Genomic DNA, 25,543 nt, shown 5'->3' with positions numbered 1-25,543 from the left:
GTTGGTTTGTTGTATTCTAAAATTTGTTCTGAACACTCATTTATTTTATCCACTCAATTAATAATAAATTATCCTCATTTATTTTATACACTCAATTAATAATAAATTACCTTTAGTAATTTCGAAATTACCCTTAATAATTTCAAAATATTAATTTTTACTTAGAACACTATCAAATTTTTATATTGTCCTCACTATTCATTTGCTTAATTATCATGTTTCATCTTTACACGAGAGTATTCCTTTTATGATAAAGTTTTATATGTGTTTGTTCTTCTCTTTAATGCCGCAATTTAATTTTTTTTTTAAAACCCATGAAAGCATGCGGATTAGACCGAGTGAAGATCAAAAAACAACTTTAAAACAAATCTTATCCTTTGATTTTCTTTCATTTTCTTATGTTGGAATGATGCAATTTCTCATTCTTCCCCCACCTCTGTTTTTAATTCCTTTTGATTAAATTACAAAAGATAGAAAATGTTTGATGTTTCCCAGCAATTATATTAACAAAAAAATAAAAAGGAAAAAGATCTAATCTATAAGTACATAAAATGTTTTGGTACGAACGTTGGTTCAATTTTTCATTGTTGATATGGTGTATTGTAGACAAAATATGACTATTTATTCGATAAAATTTTATTAATCTTTATTTGATTAAATAATAATTAATATTAAATTTTAATTTAATTTCATAAAAAAAAATTAAAAAGTTAGCGTTCAAAAATAAATTATAGAGTGCAAATAACTCTATCTTTTTAGAATTATTGTAGTATTGTAATGTTCTCATTAATATACAAGAAAATATTTACTCTTATTAAGGGATGAAAGCCCGTAGGTCTTATTAATAATTTTTTCCTTTTTATTTATAATAACTAACTATACATTATTTTATCTGTGGTCATATAAATGTAGTGAGCTTTTTTTTGTTTAAAATAAAAAGTTGTTATAATTTTGTTCGATAAGACTGTTGGCTTTTTCAACGAGTAGTTCAAATAATTTCACAAGTAACATGTGTCTTTAAGCAAGGCAACACAATTATGGTGGATTTACTTCCTAAATTAGAAAATCAAAATTCAAAATTGAAATTATCGCCGTCCTTTACTTCACAAAATGAGGGTAGAAATCAAAATAGGAATTGTGAAGTCCACCTAAATTTGAGAATAAAAAATGAGAGATTAATTCATAGGGAGTGGTGGGAATCAATCTCCTATTCCTGAATTGACCATTTTACCCCCCCCCCCCCCAAAATTTAAAAGACCCATTTTGTCTTCAATTAAAAATGATTATAATTAATTAATATATTATTATAATTAATCAATTAATATAATTATTCTAATTAGCTAATATATTAATGTTAGTTGCTGTTGTTATTATTAATGATAATTTTTTTTTACAACTAATTAATTTATTAATATATTATTAACAACAATAATAATAATAAATAATCACAATAATTAAAATATAAAATAATAATTATGATAATAATTCATTAAGTACACTTTAGTAATTTGTTATAATCTAACTCATTTCGATTCCGATTTTAAGACAAAATAAACACATTAATAGCAATGCAACTCGTTCCAATTCCAATTCCTATAATTCAAGTAAACAACTTATTCGAGTCTATTCCCATTCCTGCCCATTCTGATTTCAATCCATTCCGATTTCAGTTTAGTAAACACACTATTACGTTGGCAAATTATCTGCGCCGCATAAAATAACTTCCTCTTGTCAAACAAAAAATATTGATAAATATGAGAGGATTTCGGCTGCCAGATGCATGCAATGGAGGGAAAGTGAACATCACATTTTGACATCAGACAAAAGGAATATTTCATCCCAAGAAGTTAAATTGGTCATATGATGCTTGAATGAATGGGCATAAGCAGGAGATATGTCATATACAAAATGAAGATTAATCTAATAATCATTTAACATGTTCTACAACAAATGAATCATCTCTCACATCACCTTCATTAACAAAAACGATATCACCTTCTTCCCCGTTAGAAGCATCTTATAAATGAAATGAATACAACATATAACAGAATTGAATGTTACTGAAGAAAGAAATCACTCAAGAGCTACTACGATTCCATTTGGTATTTGCTGTTAACACTATATACAGTGTAGTTTACTACAGAACTCTACCATTACAAACTATAAATGCATAAGAAAGCTGTGTAACTTCTTCCAGATGCACAGACCATAGTTTATTTCCCTTGCTTTCTAAAGTGAAGAAGCTACATTTGCTTGTTTTCTTTGGCATTTTGTTTCTGTGAAAACAATCTAGTATGTAAAGTTCTAGTTTCCTAACAATTCAATGAGGCCTTGGTCTAAATCAACCTAGAGTCTAATATTAACACCCCAAAAAAAAAAAGAATAATAATAAGGAACACGACCCAAGTTCTTCAAGAACCTATTAAGTGAAAAACAAAACCAGAAACATAATGAAAACATATAGATAGATAGATATAAGACTGCCTTAAATGGTTTGTGAAACAGTTCTGATAATTTAGCATCTCAAATAGGAAACAAGTAATAAAAAAAAGAGAAGAAATAGAAAGTAGTTTCCTACCAAATCAAATAAGATGCAGCGACTAATTTCCACGTCCATTCCAGTACGGCCGACCTTCAATTTCTTATTCACATCATGTCCATTATCTATTGCTCAAAGGAAAAGAACACAAAAAAACATAAATGAAACTAAACAAAAATATGAAAAAAGAAAATCTCAGCCTCCACAATAGGATCATTATTTCCACACAATTTGCGTTTATCACTGGCTCATTAACATCAAACGTATGTTGACTGATATTTGTGGTCCTATAAATACTGCATGCACACATTCACAAAAACGACAAAAATAATCTTTTCAAATGAAGAAAGATAAAAAACAACTCGAGCCTTATTCATGCAGAACTCTCGAGTGCTGAAAAAATCTAATCTTCAGTGTGGAAAAGTTCTAAGTCATTTGCACAACTAATTTGCACATAGCATAACTTATATTCTTTTTTCGTACCTTTTTCTAAGTATAAGGTACTTAAAAGCCTACACACAGTACTTGGCATTCCTAAAAATCCCCTTACATTCTCTATTTTCCCTGTCATGGAAGGCAATAAGATAAATAAAATCTTTACAATACATAGTTGCCGAGACAAAGGGGTGGATATAAAGAGAAAAAACATAAATCTATTTAAAACAACTATGATAATGTAAGATTTCTGAAGGTATCCATGTATGCAAAAGCCTATCCGTCGCCCCTATTCTAAGACTGCATTAAGTGACAATAGTACGATATATGGTAGCAATTAGAACATTAAGCAAAACCAAGGGAACACTTACAGTAACATCATAAATACTGAAGGCGATTATACATTTGATTTGGATATGTGTAATAATGAAAACCAAATAAAGTATGTAAAACGTATCTCAATCACCTAACAACTATCTTGAACAGACTTGAACAGACACTAAGTTCAATAAGCCAACAACGAGATTTCCGAGAAAACAAAGACAAGTTACCTAACAATTATTATTCCCCGAATCGTCTTCACTCATAGTACAAGAATAGCATATTAATCTACAATCATCAAAGGACACGTATATGCCTAAGCATTAACTAAAGATTCCACATACTGCAGAATTAAGATCTTTACCGAATTTTTCGATTCATATGACAAGTTTCCAAAAGAGAAACGGTCGAGACTGACAATTGGCAAGTGATATAACACATTATGTTACTTCAACTAACCGACAGAAATAAAAAAGAGATCCGATGAGAAAAGAGGATCTATTGTGTATGCAAGACAGCTGGAACTAAAGTACTTCCTCACTATCGTCCATGAAGAGAATGAAAAACATTAACGTAAGAGAAAGAAATCATGCAGTCAAAACATAATATACACTTCCTGATGAATGAACTGATGATCTAAAGAGAAGAAAGCTAATAACGATAACAAGCAAAAGAGAAGGAAAACAAAATATTGAAGGAATGCCAAAATCCATACACTAAAAATTGCAACGTTTCTGCACACAACAACCAAGGTTTTAAGCACGAAAACACATGTCCCTCATATTTGAGCTTCGGAAAGTCCAGGTACTTAAAGTACCTATATTTTGGCACTAGCAGAATATACAAATTAAGCTCAAAATGCCAAAAAAGCCGTTCCATTGTAATGATACCGGAAGTCTCAGCAGCCGCGCAAAGGATTCACTTCCTCCGAAATCTCACTTCTGTTCCACATTTGCATTATTTCCCCCTCAACCAATTCCTTGAGCCAAGTTAATGGTACCAACAAGTTAACAATTTTCATTCAGTAACTCCAACAGCAGACTTGTTCAAAACTTGCAAGAAAAAATCGGTCATAATGGACTCATAGCCGGGCATTTTAGCATAACCAGGGAAGTAATTAACATCAATAATAAGATACCTATTACTATCTCTAGCATCCCTCATGACATCAAAGTTAAAAAGATTCAACCCCAGTGCTTCTCTCATTCCCCTAGCTAATTCACAAAGAAAACTCTGAGACGGCATTTCTACAGACTCTAAATCAACCTCATCACCTTGACTATTTTTCTTACCATCATCATGAACTTTCTTATCATTATCAATCAAATTGGATATCCGCGAAAAGGGTAAAAAACCCTTCAAAGATTTCAGCTTCTCTTCTGAAATATCAGGCAAAGACTTTCTCTTCACACATTTTACATTCATGCCAGCAACATATACCTTGAATATAAACCCACCATGATTGACAAACTCTTGCAACACAAACGGCGCCGTCATGCTCTCGAGTCCTTGGCTATCGAAAATCAAGTACATTTGATGCGACTTCACGCTCCCATCAGCCACCAACGGCTTCGCTATAACCGGGAAAGTCAATTTCAAATCTTCAATCGACGTTAGACTTTTCATTTCAGAAACGACAACCTGGTTCGGGACGCCGAATTTTTCGTTATCGAAATGTAATTTCAACTGGGTGACGACTTCAAGCATTGAGATTCTATTGTGGAGTCTTTCGATTGAATCCGGGGAGTCAATGATGGGGACGTTAGGGTTTTGGGAGGAGAACTGTTGCAACTGGCGGGTCCAATCGGGGCCGTACAACTTGTGGACGATGCAATCGAACGGTCCTTGTTCGATCAAGGGTTTGATGGGATCGATGGGGATTAAGTCGATGCCTCGTTCGGAGGCTTTGGTTAGAAGAGAAGGTTGGATCAAGCTTTGCCCTTTCTTAGGAGCAAGAGCATAGCCGATTCGAAAGCGTTGACATTGAGATTGGGTTGACATTTAAACGCCCAATTAATTTTTATTTAACTACGAAAAATTAAAATTTCGGTTCAGTTTGGCTAGTGAGAAAGTTATGAGAGGAAATTTTAATTTGGGTTGCGTGTGCTGGACGGGGCGTGGTGGGGGCGAGCGACGACGGCGCGCGAGAGAGAGAGAGGGATAGGAAGAAAGAAAGTAACGTAAAAGTAAGACTGCGAGTGCCACGTGGCGAGGTAAGGCTACGTGTAGGCCGAATCATCAACGAGTTGAGACACGTGAATCAATTAAGAGCAGAATTATTCTGCTGAGAGATTGACGGTCGTGATTTTATTTAACACATTTGATAATTGATATTACTAATAATAGGCACATTAACAATTCACACGTGCCCCCCCCCCCCCCCCCCCCCCCGGGGCTCCTGCCCCACAGATGTATAAATGCAACGGGCTCACCTGAATTTCAAAAGAATGGCCCAATTTTGTTTATTCCTTCCATAAATGCTAGATGGAGAAGTCAAAAAGTTAAAGAAGAAAGCGTATGTGTAAGCTTGTATTGCCTGATGATAATGGTTAGCTAATATTGATACAATTTAACCGTATGATCAAATGCGCACAAATGGAGGCTCTGCTCGCTGGCCATCGCAGCTGCAAAATGAGCAGTTAGAACACGCACCCCGGGCAAAACCAAACTTTTGTGCTCTCCTCTTTTGCAAACGAACGGCGGGCTTTCCTTCACCACCTGAATCATCAACCTGCAGGTTTGATTTCTGAATCTGGGTGATTTTGTTAATATTAAAAATAATTTGTTTTTGTTACCCAAATTCTTTCTCCTTATCTATTGAAACTGTGAGGAGCGTTGTTTCCCCCCTTTTCTCTTTGGGTATCATTATTTTCAGAGTTCAAGTTTGTCTCTGTTTTCTCATCGAAATCTGCATTTTATGCTCAGATGTGTTTTGTTTAGGAAAAGGTCTAGATCAGATTCAGAAGATTGTATTAGTGCTTGCATTGAAAAGATAGTTTCAGAATTCGGAACATGAATACGATAGCTTAATGTATGTTCAACAATAGTAAAGATTATGGTGACATTGGTGAAGATCTTGTTTTGATAGGACTTCCTATGCGTTATGCCCCAAAAATTAGTTGTAGAGAAACCTTCCAATGTACAGGTTTTCAAGATATTACAAAGTGATCGTGATTGTAAGTTGGCATATGTAGAAACGTTTTACATGAGAATAGAGGTGGAGTTTGATTTTTGAGTATTTCTTAGATAACAATGATATTAGGCAACAGATTTTGATGTGTGGACATGTGTACTTGGATTATTTGAAGCAACCACAGGACAAGTGATTATGTTACAACTATTGTACAACTTTATGAGTTTGTGACTATGTTGTATTATATGTAAGTTTTTGTATTAATCATCTTTGCTACAAAGATGGTTTTTAAATGAAAAAACATATGTTTTAAGGTTTAACTATTTTAGACAAGAGTGACTAATTTTGACTTTACTGAAGCTAATAGTGTACCACAAAGTTTGAGTTCTCAATTTCGGATATCAAAATCAATGAGAAAAGGAAAAGAAAACTCTTTATAACTTCTTACATATGCAAGGTTACAAATATCCCTCAAATTTAAACTTCTGACAATTCAAGTACTGAGGAAGTAATGTACCTATTTTGGCACTGGCAAAATATACCACTAAGGGTGGAATGACAGACAATGTCTCGTTCAGTTGCTTTAGTTAGTGTGATGAAGCTTTGCTCTTTCCAGGGAGTAAGAGCATAGGTGATTAGGTACCGTTGACATTGAGATTCGGTTGACATTCGTAAGTTCTGTTTGGGAGGTGAGAAAATTAACAAAAATTTTTTTGAGTTTGGACGAGAAAGGAGGAACAAAAACAAGTTAAGTAAGAGATTGGCAGTGTTTTTGAGTTAGGATTCGTCTAACATTAGATAATAGATATAGATTGATATATTTTAATTAACCCCTTTCATTTTTTTATAATTATATGGGATTATTGTTCAAATTACGATCATATTATATGAGACTGCTATTGATATTTACAATTAGACAATTAGTAGAATTAGTTTACATTAAATCTTATGAACCACTGTTCAAATTTTTATTCTCACTAATGTTTGAGGAATGTCTGCTCCACTGACATTTCATAAAAGAAAAAATTGCCTCTACTCAATTATGCAATATGGTTGAGGAAGGAATTAATCCCACAATGCTTTTGTACCCCTTCTAATTGTTGAAAACATCATGACACACTCAAATTCCTTATCTCTTAACAGTAAAATCATATTTATATATTTCGATAACAATGAATAAATTGAAAAAAAAAAATTAAAAACTTTATAATTTTTTTCTCCATATTATTTATTCACACATTTTTATTGTCATTTTAACACTCGTGCTATGTTATTCTATTTTTTAAAATTAATTATTATTTTAGCTTAACATTTTAATTGAAGTTAAAGTCTAATTTTAATGGTAAACATCAACTTTTAATAATAATGAAAAAAATAATTAATGGGTGTATGAGTTAATAATAATATAAAAAAATACTTATTTTGTGTGGAAGAAATAATTTTGAACTAGTCGCTTGCTTTGCTCAATAAGAAGAAAACAAAAATACGAATTTAATTAACTTAAAGAAAAAATACGAGATTATTATTATATAAGCATGGGGATCTAATCGTCATTTTCCGAAAATGCATTTCACGTTTTTGAAAATAATAAAAACAAAAAGAAAAAAATATTATCATAAAAAATGAAAAAGAAAATATAAAAACGGGCCCCTTTGTTGGGCCAATATTTGTCCGCCCCGGAATGACTTTGCCTTTGAGGTTTTGCTTCAAATCTTCTGCGCTCTGAGCTCTGAAGTTGGGTTTTTTATACCAAGAATGAAAATGAACAACTTATTGATTGAGTTTTATTTCGCGGCGTTTTAAAATTGGGTAGTTAAATACCTGAAGATTTCTTACTCTTTCCTTGTTTATTGGACAGCTTCATCGTATTCATTATTTTTTTCTTGCTACCCTGAAATGATTGTTTTTTCTTTTGTTAATTTTTTATTTCTTTTTCTCAATTGGATATTGTTTAACTTTCCAAAAAAAAAAATTTGTTAATTTTTTATTTCTTTTAATCAATCGGGTATCGGTTAACTTTCAAAATGGGACCTGTACGTTCTTTTATATATAATTTAAAGTACTTGTTGTCTGTGCTTTTCCACAATGCAGTTTCAGCCCGATATGCTGAGCAGGAAGCTGAAACAATTATGTTTCCCAGGTGAATCCTTTGTTCGATAACACCTATGATTACAACGTTGATTTGTCTCAGAATTTGCTTTTCTCTTCGTCTGGTCTCAGTTGTATCTACTTTTAACTCGTACAATGTAGTTGGGTTGCTTTTTTGCAGGACAGTTTTGTCTTTTTACTTAAATCATGGCTTGGCAAGATTGTTTGCAATACTGGCTGTGTTGTTTTCTTTACCTATAGGTTGTAGAAAATTAGAATGTTATACATTGAGAATGATCACAGTTTCTAGATTCCATGCCGCCTCTTCGTCATTTGGCTAAGGGACCAACCATCAGTTATAGAGTATCTGCCTCATGCCCTGATTGGTATTAAGGTACTCTAGCTTTAAGTTACGACTGCTACTATGGTAAAAAAATATAATTATGAAATAAAAGTTGATAGCATTAAGGCGCTGCTGCTGTGGAAAAATAATTGTAATTATGAAATAAAAATTAATAGCGTGTTGTAAATATGACTTTTAAATAATAATTTTGACAAAAATAGTAAAGATATTATAGGTTTTTTATCATTTTAAGCGTGGGACATCAACTTAGCTTCTAAGCCACAATAGTTAATGTTTAGTAAACACTTTAAACGTTACAGCTGCCCAACCTTAATACCAAATAGGGACCTAGTTAAAGACAAAAGCTGACCTGTGTTATTGTCATCATAGATCATCAGCATCATCATTTCTAAATATTTTCTTTTTTCTTTCTGTTTTTGGTTCATTGTTACTATTGATAAGCTATGGAATGTCTGAAAGTGACTAAGGCAGTGTTTGACGATCATTTTTGCCCTCTTCTCCATCTTCTTTTTTCTATGTAGTTTATACTTTGAAAGAGGTTCTTTTTATCATAGATTTTCCACACATCCCCTTTAATACAGGGAGGGCTTTTTCCTATGGTCTCAATTGGGCTCTGGCTGGAAGAGGTGTGGTTGTGAATGATAAAGCTTTTCAAAACTTGACAACTTCTGAGCTACAACAGAAAGGTGCAACCATTGCAGGTGAATTGCTGACTTACCGGCTTTCAAGTCTACTTTGTTCTTTCTTACTAATATATCATTCAAGAGTTTTTATTTATTTTATATTTTTTCTTTTCCTCATGTTAGAGTCCTTATCAGGACTTCCAGTTTATGTTAGAGGGAATCTTCTTGGGGGATCTTCAGATATATCGAAGGCACAATATGCTAAACTTTTGAAACAGGCATGTTATAATTGTATATAATGTTTGTTCATTTACCTTTGTTAAGTTCTTTCGTCAGTTTTTGGTCTAAGTTTTTGTGCTTATCTATAGTGCTGAGTTTGTAATTAAGGATACTTGGAAATATAATGAATTAAATTACGAAGACAAAGTTCTATTTGGTTCATTACAACATCTTTTGATCTTCCATGTACAAGGGAAGTGTGCAACTGACTACCTTGGAGAGCCACTCTCCCTCCCTCACTTGCTGGCTCAAATCTGAAAACTGGGCTCTGAAATTTTCATATATCCTTGATGATAATTTTATTTATACTAAATGCTTTGTGTCCTATTTGATCTCATACTCTCGTGGATGATCAGTTGCGATCATGCATGGGAGATGGTAACTTCATAACTAGGTTGGCCTGAAGCTTGATTGCTCGGCTAGATTAGGCAGCAATGGCATTAGGTGGACATACTAAACCAGCGGTGGGAGCATTAGATACTCAAAATGAATTACATAGCTACTTCTTTTTTTTTTTTTGGCCCCCTGTATCTTGCATTCACCAACTTGCTTCATTGGGACATATTTTGTTGCTTAAAATATATGTTGAATCTTCATCCATGCATAATTATTTCATTTATTTTATTTATTGTTACTGTTAATTTTTTGTCTTTATAGGTTACGGCTCACTTGTCATCCATTGCAAATGTTTTTGTTCAAGACGGTGCAGTTGGTTCTTCTTCAGAATGTGATGCAAAAGTACGTGTGATAAGTGATAGTCCATCGGCCGTGTTGAAACTTTCCAGCATTCTCTGGAAGACACCGAGTCGTGCTGTTTCCCATGATTCGTGCCCTTTGACAGTTTATGTTACCACATCTATAAGGTGTTGTTGATTTTATCAATTCATTGGTTTACTGTCTCTTACAGATTATAAATACCAAAAAAATAATATTATTCCAATTTTTACTTTTGGCCCCAGTCCAGGAGTGGTTAATGCTGTTGGCCTTCGAGCTCAAGGAGATAATGGATTTATAGCTGCTGATATTGAGCGTTCTTCACTCATCTTATGTGGTAAAGGTTTCTCTGATGCAAATGGTGTCAAAGAAGCACTAGTTGCCTTGTCTGGACCTGTTATAATTGCACGTGGAGGCCTTCTTCTATGTGCAAGGTAGCATAGTTTAATCTTTAATCATTTATGTAGCAGCAGCAACAAGTATGCGATCTGTCATTTAGACTTAGCGGTTGCAAATTTCAGGCTACTAGTGTCTGGAGATTCTGTGATTCTCTTATTTGCACCTGAAGATACCATTCAGAGATGTGCCAATTTATTGGTGTCTGCAGATGCAGGTGTAATTGTTTCTTCTCATGGTGTGGCACCATTATTCCAGACTGGAGATTCTGGTGGCCCATATACATTCAAATTGCCAACTGTTGCTATCCTTGCATCATGTGATGGGTAAAAAACTACATATAGACTCTTCTTTTTTTTTTTTTTTTTTGGAACATTCTACTGGAGTATGGGATTTCTCATTGGCTTTGCAGTCCAAGATGTTTCCCACACCTACACACTTAGGATATTGTGTGACCAGCAGCAATTTTTCTGAACTCAAATGTCGACCACAAACAACATTTCTGTTAACCTACTGGTTTTTTGGGATATTTGCCACATGAGTCAAGGTTTGGAAAACGGAGAACAATGAATTTCATTTAAGCCCTTACTTATCATGCATTAGCATAAGGACTAAAGAAACTCTCAGGTGTAATTCTCCTAATGTTTTATTAGATGTTATAAATCCTGGCTCTGCTAACACTTCTGACACCCTCCAAAATGGGTATATTTTTCTCTGGAATCATGCTCAGTTCTTTGTTTTCAAGAATCCTTTCTTCTATCATATATTGGCCTGTGTTGCTGGGCATAAAAAATTTGCTGTTATTTTTTCTGTTATGCAGTTCTGGAATCATCCCTTCTGTAGCTAAGCTCTCTCCTGGACAAGCAGCTTATCATTTTCTGGCTGGCTATCAAAATGGGAAGTTCTTTCCTGCATACAGCAAGTTTGCCTATATTGATGCATTGGAACTTGCTAAGGCTTTTATGTCCAAGGTTAATTATCAGAACCAGTGTTTAAATCAATTATCATTTGTTTTATCTGTTCATGTGAACTAGATTCTAATATATCATTTTACTTGGCCACAGTTAAAAGACCACCAGATCTTGTCCTACCTTGTTAACGCCAAAAAAGGAGAAACAAGTATAACCGGTAAGTCAAGAGAGAGATAAGAGGGATAAATTAAAACTAGCTGGTATTTGGATAGAACAACTTTTTAGTAAGGAATGCAGCATCTTGTTTTTTCGCTGCATGATATCTGATCACATAAAGAAAACTGTGCACCTATTTCCACTTCGTTTCCATGTATAATAAAAAATAACTGCTATTGATTGCCATTATTATTAGGTAAAGATCTTCTGGAAATGGTGCCATCAATGCTTGCGAAGAACTTTCCACCATTTGAACCTAAAGGTAGCCCGACGGTCCTTTTAATACCTTCCCTGTTTTAATGGTATGAACGAAGTTAATAAGGGAACTGTTGCATTATTTTCAGGCGGGGAACTTCAAGAAAAGTACAAGAGCTTCTTATTGAGCAAATTCCGAGGAATACCTAAGGGGTTCTCATTTTGAGGGTTGATTCCTTTTCTCTTAACTTGTGTTATTTGCCAAGCTACTAATATAACCTTTTTCCGAAAGCGAATATGAGATTTTTGTTCCTCACATCACATGGTTGCTTTTATGAAGTCTGCAGTTGATTTCCTCTTATTGACTTGCAATGGCTCCCTCCTTTCATCTTCTTCATTTTATTATTTTCTACACTGAGGGTTCAAATTCTGAACAACTGAGTTTTAGCTAGATGAAAATTTTAACTACGCAATGGCCAGATTCTTGAGTTTTTGCGGTGAAGGCCTTATTTTGTTTAGAGAAATTTGTTTTATCTCTAATTTCAGTAAGCCGAAAATAATAATTCAAGAATCAATTAGGAATAAGATAAGTTCATATCTAATGCAGATGTCTGTGTCTTATAAAGGCTAATTTTGGACTAGATTATTACAATTATTAGATAGCTATTTGTATGGATGAGGATCACAAGAGGATCCTAATCCAAATGTCAATACGAGCTCCTGCTAAGCACGTGAATGCGAACATCTACACTTTAAATAATTTCTTGAAAAAAATAGATATTGAAGCCTGATTTTGTGATTACCAATAAATACACCATTGTAGCTACCAACTTTATGCGCTAGCTAATATTGGAATCATCTAGATACCTAACGCCGCAAGTTTGATTGATAATTTGATATACATTAATTTTATAATGGGTAAGGCTATTTGAACCCACTAAATTACTCTCTAAAATCATTTTAAAAAAAGAAATTCGTTGTTAAAATTTTAAAATTATCATTTACTAACCTCTTTCTCTCTTTACTTCACAATTGTGTATTCTCTCTCTACTCTCATATTCTGCAAACTGAGTGTTCAGTTTTACTTTCTTTTAAGTTTATTTTTTTGGTCTTTCTTAATATTTTATGGTCTCTATTTCATGTTTTCTATATATAAGAATTTGTTCTTGATTTTTATTAGATTTTGTGTTTGGTAAAAATTAATTTCTATATTAATTAACTTTCATGCACGATAAAATTTTGTTAATTTCATTTTAAAATGGTGTGCTTTGTTCTTCTTAATTAGTGATATAAATTATTTGTAACTAAAAAAGAATATATCTAAAAGAATTGAGAAGAGAAAAAAAAAAGAAATGATTAATTAAGTAATTTTTTAAATACTATTTATATAATAAAATTCTTACATAAAAAGAGAGTGTATAAAATGAATTAGTAGGTTCAAATAGCCCAACCTTTTATAATACGCTATCAATTTCATACTTTACATGAAAAGAGTAAATTACTAGTTTTGGACATTATAAAATGGGTGGGGGCAAACAGAAAAAGAAGAAGTAAAACGTGCAATTAATATGAGCGCCTAAAGTTGTGCCTTCTGAGGTCCCACGTAAACAAGTGGCATGAACTTTGAAGAGTATGGCACAAAATCTTAGCCGGAGACTTCTTGCTGTTTGAGTGAACATTTGTTAACCCAACCATCCATTTCAAACTGATTTATTTCATGCGTCCCGTCACCTATTTATTTGTATTTTTGCGTTTAATATTTCTCATTTTATATTTAAAAAATATTAAAAAAGGTATTTATCCGCTGTCCGGACAATTGTGAGGGCTGCAATTCAAGTTTCTAGATAACGTTAGAGGGTTGTAATCTAATATCCGACATCTCTCGAATATTAGAGAATTATAGTTTAGCCAATGTAATCCTTTGAATTGTAATTTGATAAATAGTCTCGCGTAATTTAAAATAAAACTTAAAATATTTTTCTTAAAAAAAATGAAAAGTTAAAATCATGGGAAATGATACTGCATCAAAATATTAAAAGTCTTAGTATTTTATAGCTAATCAACCCGCATGCGAGCTTCAAAAGAGATAAGTTATTGTGTTTTCAGAACTATTTTGTTAAAAAAACCACATTTTATAATTGTGATTTTATGGCCTCCGAATTTGAGGGCATGGTTGAGGTTATTCAAATTAAGGAAATGAGTGAAATAATTAAGAATGCTAAGTTAACCTAAAAATAATTCATACCTTAATTACAGTATAAGATAGGATCCGGCTACCTTGCACTACTTGTATTTTGTCCATTTGTTAGATTAACCATTAGATCTAACTCATAAGAGTTTCAATGGCATGATAGTGTTCCTTGGTTTATAATTTTGTTGTCCCTATTGCTTGCCGAAAAGGATCTCCCTATGTTACTGCTAATGTCAATAGACCCAAAACCCAAAAAAAAAAAAAAAAAAACCCAAAAAGGTTTCACAAACTTGGCGGCACATAAAGTTCAAATTATTTTAAAATTTTACTTTAAGGTCTATTGACCATTTGACCTAGACTTTGATCGTTAAAATTATTGACGTTAAGGGCAATAATATAATATAACAAAAAAAATCTAAAATGCATGAAAATGACACGTGTCAATATATATATTTTTTCATAAAATATATTTAATCTATAGCAAATAATTTGAACATGCAATAAAAATATATTATTATTAATATGACAAATAATAAATATATTCATTTTAGGAAATATACACACCATAGTTTTTTTTTTTTTTTCTTCTTTCAAAAACCATTACCCTGACTTAGCTCATAGTTTGAGATAATAATAATAATAATAATAAGTAGGATTTATAAGTTGAAATATTGAAACCTGTATTATTTTTCGGGTTCAACTTTCAACAAACAAATAAATTGAATTATTATAAAATGATAAAAATTGCGAGTAAGGTAGCTAACCAGAGCAAATAGTATTGTCATATTGTGGTAATCTGGTGGTGGTAAATGAAAAGGGTCAAAATTCGATTCATTTTCATCGCCAGCTGGTGTCAGCTTTGCATTGGCGGCCCCACGCCCCCTCCTTTTCACTGCAATGACATGTTTCTGTCATTCAATTATGCCGTATGTATAAAGGTTTGCCAAATCTATGTACAGACAGCATATTCTGAATGGCTCCGTTTGTGATCTAAAGATAAAAAAAAATGCTGTAAGTGGTTTTTTTTTTTAAAAAAAATTCTGATAAAAATGGTATTTAATAAAATTCCTAAAAGTCATTTATTTAATAAGCTGTTGGTAGAAATTAATTTTTATAAACAACTTATGAAAATAAACTGCCACTCTTTTTTTTTTTTTTAAAGTTTCTACTAAAATTTTATTATTTTAACGAAAGATAATTATATCTCATCTTTCATAAATTTTAATATATAAATAAAAAAATAATTTAAACTTATATCTATTTTGATAACCATATAATAAAATAATATTTTTATAATAAAATTTATTAAATAAATATTTTATTATTTTCAAACTTACAGCGTCCGCAACAACAATATAATTTATCAAATATCTAAATGTATTTTTTATTCAATAACTTATTTAATGGCAAAAAGTAGAAGCAAGCATCAGACATACATCGTAATTCCAAAGTGACCCTAATTCGATGAGACGGTCCACTAGAAAGAAATGCTCATTTTGACAGGTAGGAAAAAAAAAAAACCATGTATTGTGTAGTTAACAACAACCACCACCACGGGCACGGCACTCGCTAGTTGTAGTTGCTACCAAACAGAGAGAGAGAGAGAGAGAGAGAGAGAGAGGAGGGTAGTTTGGTCTGTGAAATTGGAAAGGGGCAAACTGACTCGTAACTACCACCATCCCAACTACATTTGCATATCATCCCAGCTCAGCTAAGCTAACCCACACACACACTTTCAATGCTCCTCCAGTCAACCCCTCTTTTTTAATTAATTAATTAATTAATTAATATTTAATATAATAATCTCTTATTTTTTATTTATTAAACTCACTTCATCACCTTTACTTCTCTTTTCTCTTAACAATAAATACCTGTACAAACCCCCCCTCCCTCCTCTCTTCAAACAACAACAACAACAACAAATAAAATCTACTCCCTCCTCTTCCTTCTCCTTCTTGAATTAATTGGAAATTACTTAAAACTCCCTCTCCTCCCAAAAATGGCGCCACCAGCATCATCCGCATCAGACGGTATTGAAGAAGAAATTGCAGTTGATCGAGACGGTTATGATTCTTCAAACGCAACAAAGACAGTATGCGTAATGGACGCCTCCGGCCACTTTGCCTCCGCCCTCGTCCGCCGTCTCTTGCTTAGAGGCTACACCGTCCACGCTGCCCTCCACAACCACGGTATTAATTTATTCCTTCATTTCTTTCTCTCTTCTTCTTCTTCTTCTTCTTTTCTTCATTATTTTCATTTCTTCAATTCAATTTTTGATTTTTTTTTTTTGGTAATTATAGCAATACATTTTCCCCAAAAAAAAAAATATATAAACAGCAAAAAATGTTTTTAGAGCTGTTTCATTTTGTTGGTGCACGCACGTGTCCAGCTAATTCATTCAATTCTGCCAGCTAACTCAAAAGTAATTAAACAAAAAGGTGATTTTTCTGGAATAAAAATTCTTATTGAGTTAGACAAAATAAATAAGAAAATACAAATTTTAAAATAATTCTAACCGGTGAACAAAAACTCAACTAGCTTAAAATAATCCTTATCATCGATTATATTTTGACTAATACTCCGTGGGAATGGAATCCAAAACGATATCGCCTTCTACTTTTATGATGTGTCTGTCTGTGCATCACGCATTGCATCACAAGTCCACAACTTTGCAAAAGGTTAACTGAACGTGGTTTTGAGGTTGACGCACGCACGCACGTACATTGCCTTGGTTTTCTTCTTTTCATTATTTTATTTCTTTAAGTAATTCAATTTCCAATCATTAACTAATATTTTATTTTATTTTTTATCTTATCTTGTTTTTATATTTATTTTATTTTATCTTGTTTTGATATTTTTCAACCAAAAAAAAAAAAAAAAAAAACAGGAAAATTGCAGTGTATCGAAGAAGAGTTAATTAATTACAACGAGGAGAAGAAATTGAAAGTTTTCCAGGCAGACCCCTTTGATTACCACAGCCTCGTGAATGCTTTAAAGGGTTGCTCCGGTCTGTTCTACTCCTTTGAGCCTCCCTCCGACCACTCCACCTACGATGTAACACGACTTTTCCTCTTCTTCTTCTTCTTCTTCTTCTTTTTTTTTTTAAATATTTATTATTGCGAGTTTGACATTTTATATTATAAAAATTTTATCGATAAATAAATTATTGAATTATAAAATGACTAATAATGAAACGTGACTTGACTTTCCTGAAAGCAGGAATTAACGGCGGAAGTAGAGACAATGGCAGCTCACAACGTGCTGGAAGCGTGCGCACAGACAAATACAGTTGACAAAGTCGTCTTCACGTCTTCTCTAACCGCCGTCGTCTGGAATAACCACCGCGACAATCCGACGTCGCATGACTTCGATGAGCGAAATTGGAGTGACGTCAATTTGTGCAAGAAATTCAAGGTTTTTAATTTAATTAATTAATAAGCACTAATAATCTGCGCATATAATTAATTAATTAATAATTTTTTTTTTCTGGTTGTTGATGAACGAACAGTTATGGCACGGTTTGTCAAAGACGCTGGCGGAGAAGACAGCGTGGGCCCTAGCGATGGACCGGGGAATAAGCATGGTGTCGATAAACGGAGGGCTGGTGATGGGTCCAGACGTCACGATCTCGAATCCGTATCTAAAAGGAGCGGCCGAGATGTACGAAGATGGTGTGATGGCTTCGGTGGACCTGAGATTCTACGTTGATGCTCACATTTGCGTGTTCGAAGACGTTTCATCGTACGGTCGTTATCTCTGCTTCAACCACGTCATCAACTGCAACGAAGACGCCATGAAGCTCGCCCGCATGCTATTGCCACCCTCCGACACTTCAACTCCTCCGCTAAGGTTATTATCATATATTCTCATATTAGATATGATGACTCTTGAGATTTTTGATGTCATCGAAACATTACATAATCGTAAAATAAATTATTTTTCTATGTTGGTTATCGGAATTTAAATTTAAAACCTCTCATATCAGTATAAGAGATGTGACATGACTTAATAGTTCGAGTGCAATACCATAAATGCTTGATTGTAAATTGCATCATTTTATGTGTCATTATGTTAATTTATTTATAGGTAAGTAATATTGCTTAATTATTTGTAATTTTTGCTGCAGTTTTGAGGATACAAGAGTGCACCCACAGAGAGTAAGCAACAAGAAGCTGAACAAACTGATGGTAAATTTTGATGGCGAGTTTCAAGATGATTGCTCCGCGGACTAATATGGCAATTATGTAATTTATAATTTTGTTTAAATATTTAAGTTCTTTTCTTGTGTATGTTTTTACACAAATTAAGCTCTTATTGTTTCAAATGTTAAAAGCACAAGCTCTTATATTAAGGGTTAAGCTTCTTTGATCTTTCGAAATAAATAAATTCAATAAAAAAAAAAAACCTGAAATTTAAGAAATTTGTGAGTGCCTGTTGAAATTCTTCGCAAACTTCTGAAAGTTTAAGAATTGTATCATAAACCCGTGTTTTATAAGAAAGGTTATCATCATCGTCAACTGAATGATTAAATATTATTACACGCGAGACTACAAAATTGCAAGATATGCATTTTGCGCATAGCTTGAATTAATCTTTGTTTAAAAAGCCCAGCACAACGAATTTAGGCTCATTTGATGGCAGCTCAGCTATGCCCCTTGAGGGCCACCTCGAATCTCTGACACCCGCATTTTGAAAGTACAGGTTAACTTCTATTTGTCATGTTTTGACTGTCTTAAACCAACCTCATTTTACTGTTAAGAAGACAAAAAGTTTGGTGAAGAACTTCATAACGCAATCTCTGATTTAAATAATTTTCAATAATTTGGAGACAAATTGAAGTATGTCAGCATATCTACTGGTAAATGAAAATTGATCCTATAACTTACTAATGATACTTACAAATTCTCCATATAAATACTGGAAATATTTGCATTCTCATGCAAGGACTCAAATGCTCTTCTTCAAAACATACCAAGATACAATTTTCTAATTCTCCGTTTTGATGTTAAGTGGACTCAAGCTCACTTATCTAAAATAAAAATATGTACAACCACAACATGCCTAACATAAAACACTGAAGGATTTGGAGTTCAAAGGTGACAAATGGACAACAACCTTTTGTAAACTGTAAATTTGTAATTAAAGCATTTATAAAATTCAAACATTTGGCATGGCATATTTTAGGCACTCAACGACATTGAGGTAACCGAAGATAGCTTGAACTTTCGGACCTTGGTAGAATTCGCTGGCTGAAATAAAACTTCAGTACTTGATCTCACAGTTACTTCGTTCCACTCAGAAGCTGCACCTTCACTTCGATAGTCTCGAGATGAGTACAACACTTGGAGTCTTGAAGGAGCTGCATTTGCCATGAACAGTTAATTGAATATCCAAAAATAAGGGGACAAAAAACCATAATATGTTCAACTTATAGGGTTGAGTGGCTTTATGTGTTGCGTAGTAGTCTTTTAACTAAAGGAGGTCTGCTGGCTCAATGACAGCAACTCAGCCGGTCATTTTTCAGGCAGTTATCTGAGAAAGGTAGCTCAAAACAAATCTACCCTATAAACCACAGTTAAATCAATATCCATAATCCGTGCACCAGAAGCAACAATCCTACATAACTGTTAGTATCATTCTTAAAAGCAGATTTTTTGGCATGCAATTAATATAATATCCTTGCCACCCAGCTTTCACATGCAAAGAAAGACCAGTCTGACTCTAATCCATATGCTTTACTGTTAATCTTTATCTTATTTTTCTATTTCCATCTGCTGCAACTATGACATGACAATTCACAATTGCCTTCATATCCTCACTGAATGGCACAAAGTAATTGAAAAGAACAAGTATGGAATTTTTTCGGACAAAAAGAAAAAATAAATTCAACTAATAGACAGGAAGATCTACAAAAGGTGAACAAGTTAGTCCATGAATACCAGAAAAACACCAGGAATTCACAAATTAGTACAAAAAAAAAAAAGCTTCAAAAAGATTCTATCTGGGTTATGAAAAAAACCTGAATTGAAAGCCTCCTAACAGCTCTATAAAAGACTGAACTAAACCCTACAAAGACAACGGGAGGATCCTTCCCATTTTCATATGAATGAAGAAAAATCTAAAAGCAATGTACAGGAAACTTTGTGGCATATGGTACTTCCAATTAAGTTACATTCACATTAGGGCTTGCTTGATGATTCAATGACACATTCAGTTGGAGCGTTGATAAATCTAGAAATTAGATGAATCTTAAATTCATTTATAGTAGGAAGCCTATGTCATGAAATTTGATAGCAGCAACAATCAAATAAACCTAATGAAATTCATCAAAACAAGGGACAATTTTGACCAAGTCAAAGTTCAAGGTTATATTGTTTTATTGGAAGTACAGGGGGTAATCAACACTGGAGCAAGAGGTTCAAGGGAGAAATTGTAGAAAATCCCTGTAACAGTAATGAGATAACACTAATGGACTCAGTCCTCATAACTACATCTTCTAGATTACAGATGTTCTTTTTGATCTGGACTAGCATAAGGGGTGGCAAAAAAGCTTGGGCCGGCCCTCACACGAGGGCCTAGACAAGGGCCCAAGAAAAAAAAGCCCGGACAAAGCCCAGGGCCACTACTTTTTTTAAAAGATAATTTTATAAATTAGAATAATATAATTAAAATTGAAAAGTAATTTAAAAAAAAAAAATTAAATTATTAACTTATAAATCAATTATGATTCAAAAAAACTAAAATTATGATACTAAATTTTCTCTTTTATGTCAATTAATTAAGAAAGCGTTTGAATTAGAAAATCCAGTATTTAAAGAAAATTAAAGTTATAAGCTTTTATTTGCTTTATCTATTATTTTAATTTGAAATATTCATTTTCTATCATTTATCTATGATTGCAATAACTTGTTGATCATTAATTTATTTCAAATTTACAATAATTTAAAATTTTTAAAATAAATAAATAAAGCCCAAGTCTGGCCCAGGCCCGCACGCTTAACTGACAGTGGGCCTGGACCTGGGCTTGAAAAAAGCCCGGCCCAGGCCCGCTGTTTGCCACCCCTAACTAGCATAGTCATAACCAGGACTAAAGCTCTGTCATGATACATATATGCATGCCCTGGAATTGGTATAAATGGATGAAGTTTACAGTCTTAAAATCCAAAGTTCCTAATTTCTTATCTATCAGGGTTTATTTTCAAATAATCAAACAAAATATCAACCAAAAAGAAAAAAAAGAAAAAGAATGCCCTTACTGCTTACCTAATCCAAACATACTTGTCTTTTGGACAACCAGACGACTAACTTTCGATCTTTTGATATATCTCAAGGCCTGGATATCTTCTTGCTTCCCTTTAAATTCCAGAAATTCACCGAGAACATATTTATTGCCCTTAACCTCCAACCTGCACATGGTAAAGAACTTGTTTCCTTCTTTATTAAATGATAACAGTCCAAACATATAAAATCAGTGATGGGAAGAACTTAAACAATTATCAATCATCAGAAAATTACACTGATGTATAGCTCAAGTGATGGGACAGTGTGATGTAGGACAGGGAGAAAGAAACTAGAGAGAGAAGAAAAAGGAAAAGAAATACAGGGAATAGAAAGATCAAATAAGGAAGTCATCGTGCTTTTCACTATTCAATAGTATACTTAAATGTATTTATATGCTCAAACACGAACAAGATAAACAGAGAGAATCCTAATCTAAGCCTAATGCAAAATAATATAAGAAATCCAGGATAGCCTAATTCAAAATAAGGATATCAAAATCAAATATCCTACAATGTAAGTATGTAACCAAAGTCAATAAAAATAAAAAATATGCTTATTTCTAATATAGGTAAGCAGGTCTCCAATAGAATTTCCATCACAGTGGGCTAGCTCAAGCACTTCAACTCTAAGGCTTGAAAAGAATGTTCCAGCAAACAATCTCAATTTAGTTCAAAGTCATCCAACAAGATGTAGTCAAAAGGCAAAAGACCCAATCAAAGAGTACATTCCACTGCACCAAAATGCATTTATAACAAAATGGAAAAAGTATCTAAGCATACTGAAAGCCTATGATTTCAAGTGTGCATACAAGAGACTTGCACAGTACACCCACATTTTAAACTTTGCTCTTAAAGATGAAGAGGCAGAGAAAAATACCCAAACATGTTTATATGAGAACATAAGAGAGACAAACAAAACATATGCTACAAATAAAAGTTTACATCATTATAATCCCAATGTATTGGACAAGGTTACCAACACTAGTAACATTTTCTACAACTTAAAATATATGTCAATCATTTATCTGCTCGATACCATTGTTGAGCAAACACAAAATAAGAATATTCGATGTCAAATTTCACTATCTAGTCATTTTGGATGTGTTCTTTAGAATCCACATCATCCACCATATCAGATATAATTGCAAACAAAATATAATAATATGCAGACGGTTAAAATCAACATAAATACCATTTCTCATTTCTCTCTTCACTCTCAACCATTTCTTTCTACGGTAACATTGAGAAATTTATGGCAAAGGTAGAATCAAACCTATCCCAAATAGGAGCTGTGCTGAGAATGAAATTGAGTTGCTGATGTATAGATTCCTGCATCTCCTTTTTACCACCTCGAAAGGCACCCTTAATCCAACCAGAAAGCATACTTTTGTTCTCTGGCTTCATAAGCATCCATTGGTCATAACTAATGACCTCAGGTGGGAAGTAGCTTGCATTAATGACCCTGAATATTAAAACCAAATTTCATAAGCTATATCTCCACCCACAATATGTAACCCTCAGAATATAAATATAATTTAGAGACATCTAGTGAGTTAGAGACCAAATTTATCCAATTTCATTTCTAAAAAATTCTTTCAATTGTCTTGTTCTTGCATCTCTCAGACCAAGTATAAGAAGCATTTTGATGTACAATAATTACATTATGCAGGATAATCATCGTCCAGGTCAGCAGTATCACTGAGAAACTCCTACCCTAAAAACTCCGTCCCTGTGGATTGCAACACATTGGCAGAAATATCGCATACTGATCATTGGTAGAACATGCAATAATTACTCATAAACTAAAACTTACGGCAGTAGAACACAGTCAAGTACACATTTTACCAAAACCATAAAAGCACTAATTGCAAAGAAAAGGATTCATCAACTAAAGTAAGATCAGCTAAATCAATGCTCTGCAATCTTGGTTCCATAAACTATACAGCATCCCTAGGATCACAGTTGCAAAGATGTAACAACATACCGAAATTTTGGATTGGGGATTATCACTTTGTAAGACAAATATCCTTCCGGCAAAGCAACCCCCCTTTGTTCAAGATATGATTCAAGAATTGAAGCTTGCTTTTTAGCTTCTGCCACCTGAAACACAGACATTCACAGAAATAATTAAGAATGAATGACAAACCCAGCAGTGAACACATATTATTGTTTCCAATTCTTAATCTTTCAGTTTCCTAGAAAGCTAAAGTGATGTATACTACGGAGAGATAAGAAACGACAAACAAAATCATGTGGATTCCTGGAGGGTGATACTGTAATATCATTTAGTAACATGGTGGTACTCTCTAAAGCACAAAATTCATACATTGGAGATATGGATAAAATAAGATATATATACATGTCATCAATATACAGTCGATGCATTATTTTCATAGCGGTAAGCTCCAAACCAGCCACCAATCATGTAATATTATGGGAAGCATACAACCTACGGTGATAATTACAGATATGTATGACTTACGGGATCAGGATGAACAGCCGATCTGTGTCTACCTACAGCTTCACAAACCCAGCTGCCATCCGCGTTTACTGTCACAAATCCCGATAAATTCTTGACAGACATCACCACTGCCTCGCTGAGATAACACATTTTAACAATTACTGACAAGTATTATTTCTTCTGTTCTAATGTATTTAGGTCATTCAAATCATCGCTATATGGGGAAATAGTTAAATTAAGCTCATTCCGCCAAAAAGTTAAATATTTTATCAGCAAAACAAATAGCAGAAACAATCTAATAAATCAAAACAAATAAAGACGGGAAAAAAGAAAGAAAGAAATATATACCCTTTAGTGATAAGAACTATATCGATATTCTGTCGTGAACCAGTATCAGGATCAGGAATTCGAAGCCCCACGTATGCCTTTCCTTTATAAAGCTTCTCAAGTCTACAAATTTTATAAAAATTTTAAAAATAAAAAAAGTCAAATAATATGATCATACGAAAGAAACAAGATACAACTTTTGAATTTCACGTTTCATAGAGAAATGGAATTTTATTAACAAGTGAAAAATTGAACCTGGCGGCAACAGAGAATATGGCATTAGAGTCGGATGTTTCGACGTCCAAAACGTCGTCGTCGTAGAAGAGTTTCTTGCAGATTTTGTAAATGACGAGACCGCAGAGAATCTGCACCCACATCCTTTGCTTCTGCAGTTGAGAAAATTGTACCGTTGTTGTTGCTCACGCTTAGCCTCTTAATGCTTCTTTTAGGCTTATGGCCGAACCGCCGAAGAGACCAAAAGCGACGCCGTGTTGACTAACGCCGTTGTTATGACTTCTGTGTGCTTAGTCGCTAAGCAAACAGACCGACTGATGACTCTCGTGAAACTATTTTATAAGATGATCATTTGTGCTGTGATTTTTCAAGTACGGCAATTAAGAACCACTTTCGACATTTTTATTAATTGTTTATTTATTGAAGGTCTGTTTTCTACGTGTGTACCCAAAATTTAAAATTTAAGAATTTAAGAATTTATCTAATCTAAGCGTCCTGTGCAAATTTCGTGTCTATTGATAGAGTGGATAATTGAGATTTATCTTACTTCTATGTTTTTATTTATACACATTACTCACCCACTTGAATTGGGGTATATTTATACACATTAATCACCATTATATCTAAACATACTCATATTAGGAGTCTCAATCTTGACTCTAATCAACTTTAAACAACCAATGTACAACGCCTTGAGAAAGAGATTTGATATCATAACATTTTGCAATTTGCAACGTATGTAGCCTAATTACTAATTGCTAAACTCGATAAGGAAGGGCGAATATAGATCGGATGAACCGATGAAGAGTACGCGACATCCGAATTATCTAATGTAA

General features: G+C 33.4%; 4 protein-coding genes across 10 annotated transcripts; 2 read left to right on the top strand and 2 right to left on the bottom strand.

The window, feature by feature from the left end:
* Window positions 1–3,986: 3,986 nt before the first annotated feature.
* On the bottom strand, window positions 3,987–5,572 carry LOC102621784 (inositol-tetrakisphosphate 1-kinase 1). Its single transcript, XM_006478887.4, has one exon. It carries the CDS (start codon window positions 5,294–5,296, stop codon window positions 4,313–4,315), a length of 984 nt encoding a protein of 327 aa, XP_006478950.2. The 5' UTR covers window positions 5,297–5,572; the 3' UTR covers window positions 3,987–4,312.
* Window positions 5,573–5,680: 108 nt separating this feature from the next.
* Window positions 5,681–12,575, top strand: LOC102620916 (uncharacterized). 6 transcript variants are annotated; one of them, XM_015530563.3, is made up of 11 exons: window positions 5,681–6,032; window positions 8,520–8,568; window positions 9,402–9,581; window positions 9,699–9,781; window positions 10,440–10,645; window positions 10,742–10,930; window positions 11,018–11,218; window positions 11,713–11,863; window positions 11,957–12,020; window positions 12,216–12,281; window positions 12,364–12,575. In XM_015530563.3, exons 2-11 carry the CDS (start codon window positions 8,532–8,534, stop codon window positions 12,438–12,440), a joined length of 1,254 nt encoding a protein of 417 aa, XP_015386049.2. In that variant the 5' UTR covers window positions 5,681–6,032; window positions 8,520–8,531; the 3' UTR covers window positions 12,441–12,575. The 6 variants fall into 6 exon arrangements, with proteins under 6 accessions (XP_015386049.2, XP_015386048.2, XP_015386051.2 ...); XM_015530562.3 differs by having other exon boundaries at window positions 5,682–6,032; window positions 9,687–9,781; XM_025098719.2 differs by having other exon boundaries at window positions 5,683–6,032; window positions 9,462–9,581.
* Window positions 12,576–16,263: 3,688 nt separating this feature from the next.
* On the top strand, window positions 16,264–18,825 carry LOC102620081 (cinnamoyl-CoA reductase-like SNL6). Of its 2 annotated transcripts, none has more exons than XM_006478881.4 (5): window positions 16,264–16,594; window positions 17,293–17,459; window positions 17,622–17,819; window positions 17,914–18,254; window positions 18,532–18,825. In XM_006478881.4, the coding sequence occupies exons 1-5, from the start codon at window positions 16,405–16,407 to the stop codon at window positions 18,635–18,637; spliced, it is 1,002 nt and encodes a 333-aa protein (XP_006478944.2). In that variant the 5' UTR covers window positions 16,264–16,404; the 3' UTR covers window positions 18,638–18,825. The 2 variants fall into 2 exon arrangements, with proteins under 2 accessions (XP_006478944.2, XP_006478945.2); XM_006478882.2 differs by having other exon boundaries at window positions 16,270–16,594; window positions 17,625–17,819.
* Window positions 18,826–19,258: 433 nt separating this feature from the next.
* Window positions 19,259–25,113, bottom strand: LOC102619805 (uncharacterized). The gene is made up of 7 exons (XM_006478878.4): window positions 24,729–25,113; window positions 24,495–24,596; window positions 24,168–24,282; window positions 23,670–23,785; window positions 22,959–23,147; window positions 21,669–21,811; window positions 19,259–19,764 (listed from the first exon to the last, which is right to left on the bottom strand). The coding sequence occupies exons 1-7, from the start codon at window positions 24,848–24,850 to the stop codon at window positions 19,586–19,588; spliced, it is 966 nt and encodes a 321-aa protein (XP_006478941.2). The 5' UTR covers window positions 24,851–25,113; the 3' UTR covers window positions 19,259–19,585.
* Between the last annotated feature and the right edge of the window lie 430 nt (window positions 25,114–25,543).

This window comes from Citrus sinensis, chromosome 3 (assembly GCF_022201045.2).
Source record: "Citrus sinensis cultivar Valencia sweet orange chromosome 3, DVS_A1.0, whole genome shotgun sequence".
NCBI classification, from domain to species: domain Eukaryota; kingdom Viridiplantae; phylum Streptophyta; class Magnoliopsida; order Sapindales; family Rutaceae; genus Citrus; species Citrus sinensis.
The sequence above is the reverse complement of the archived record's forward strand: the minus strand, read 5'-3'. Positions and strand labels throughout refer to the sequence as shown.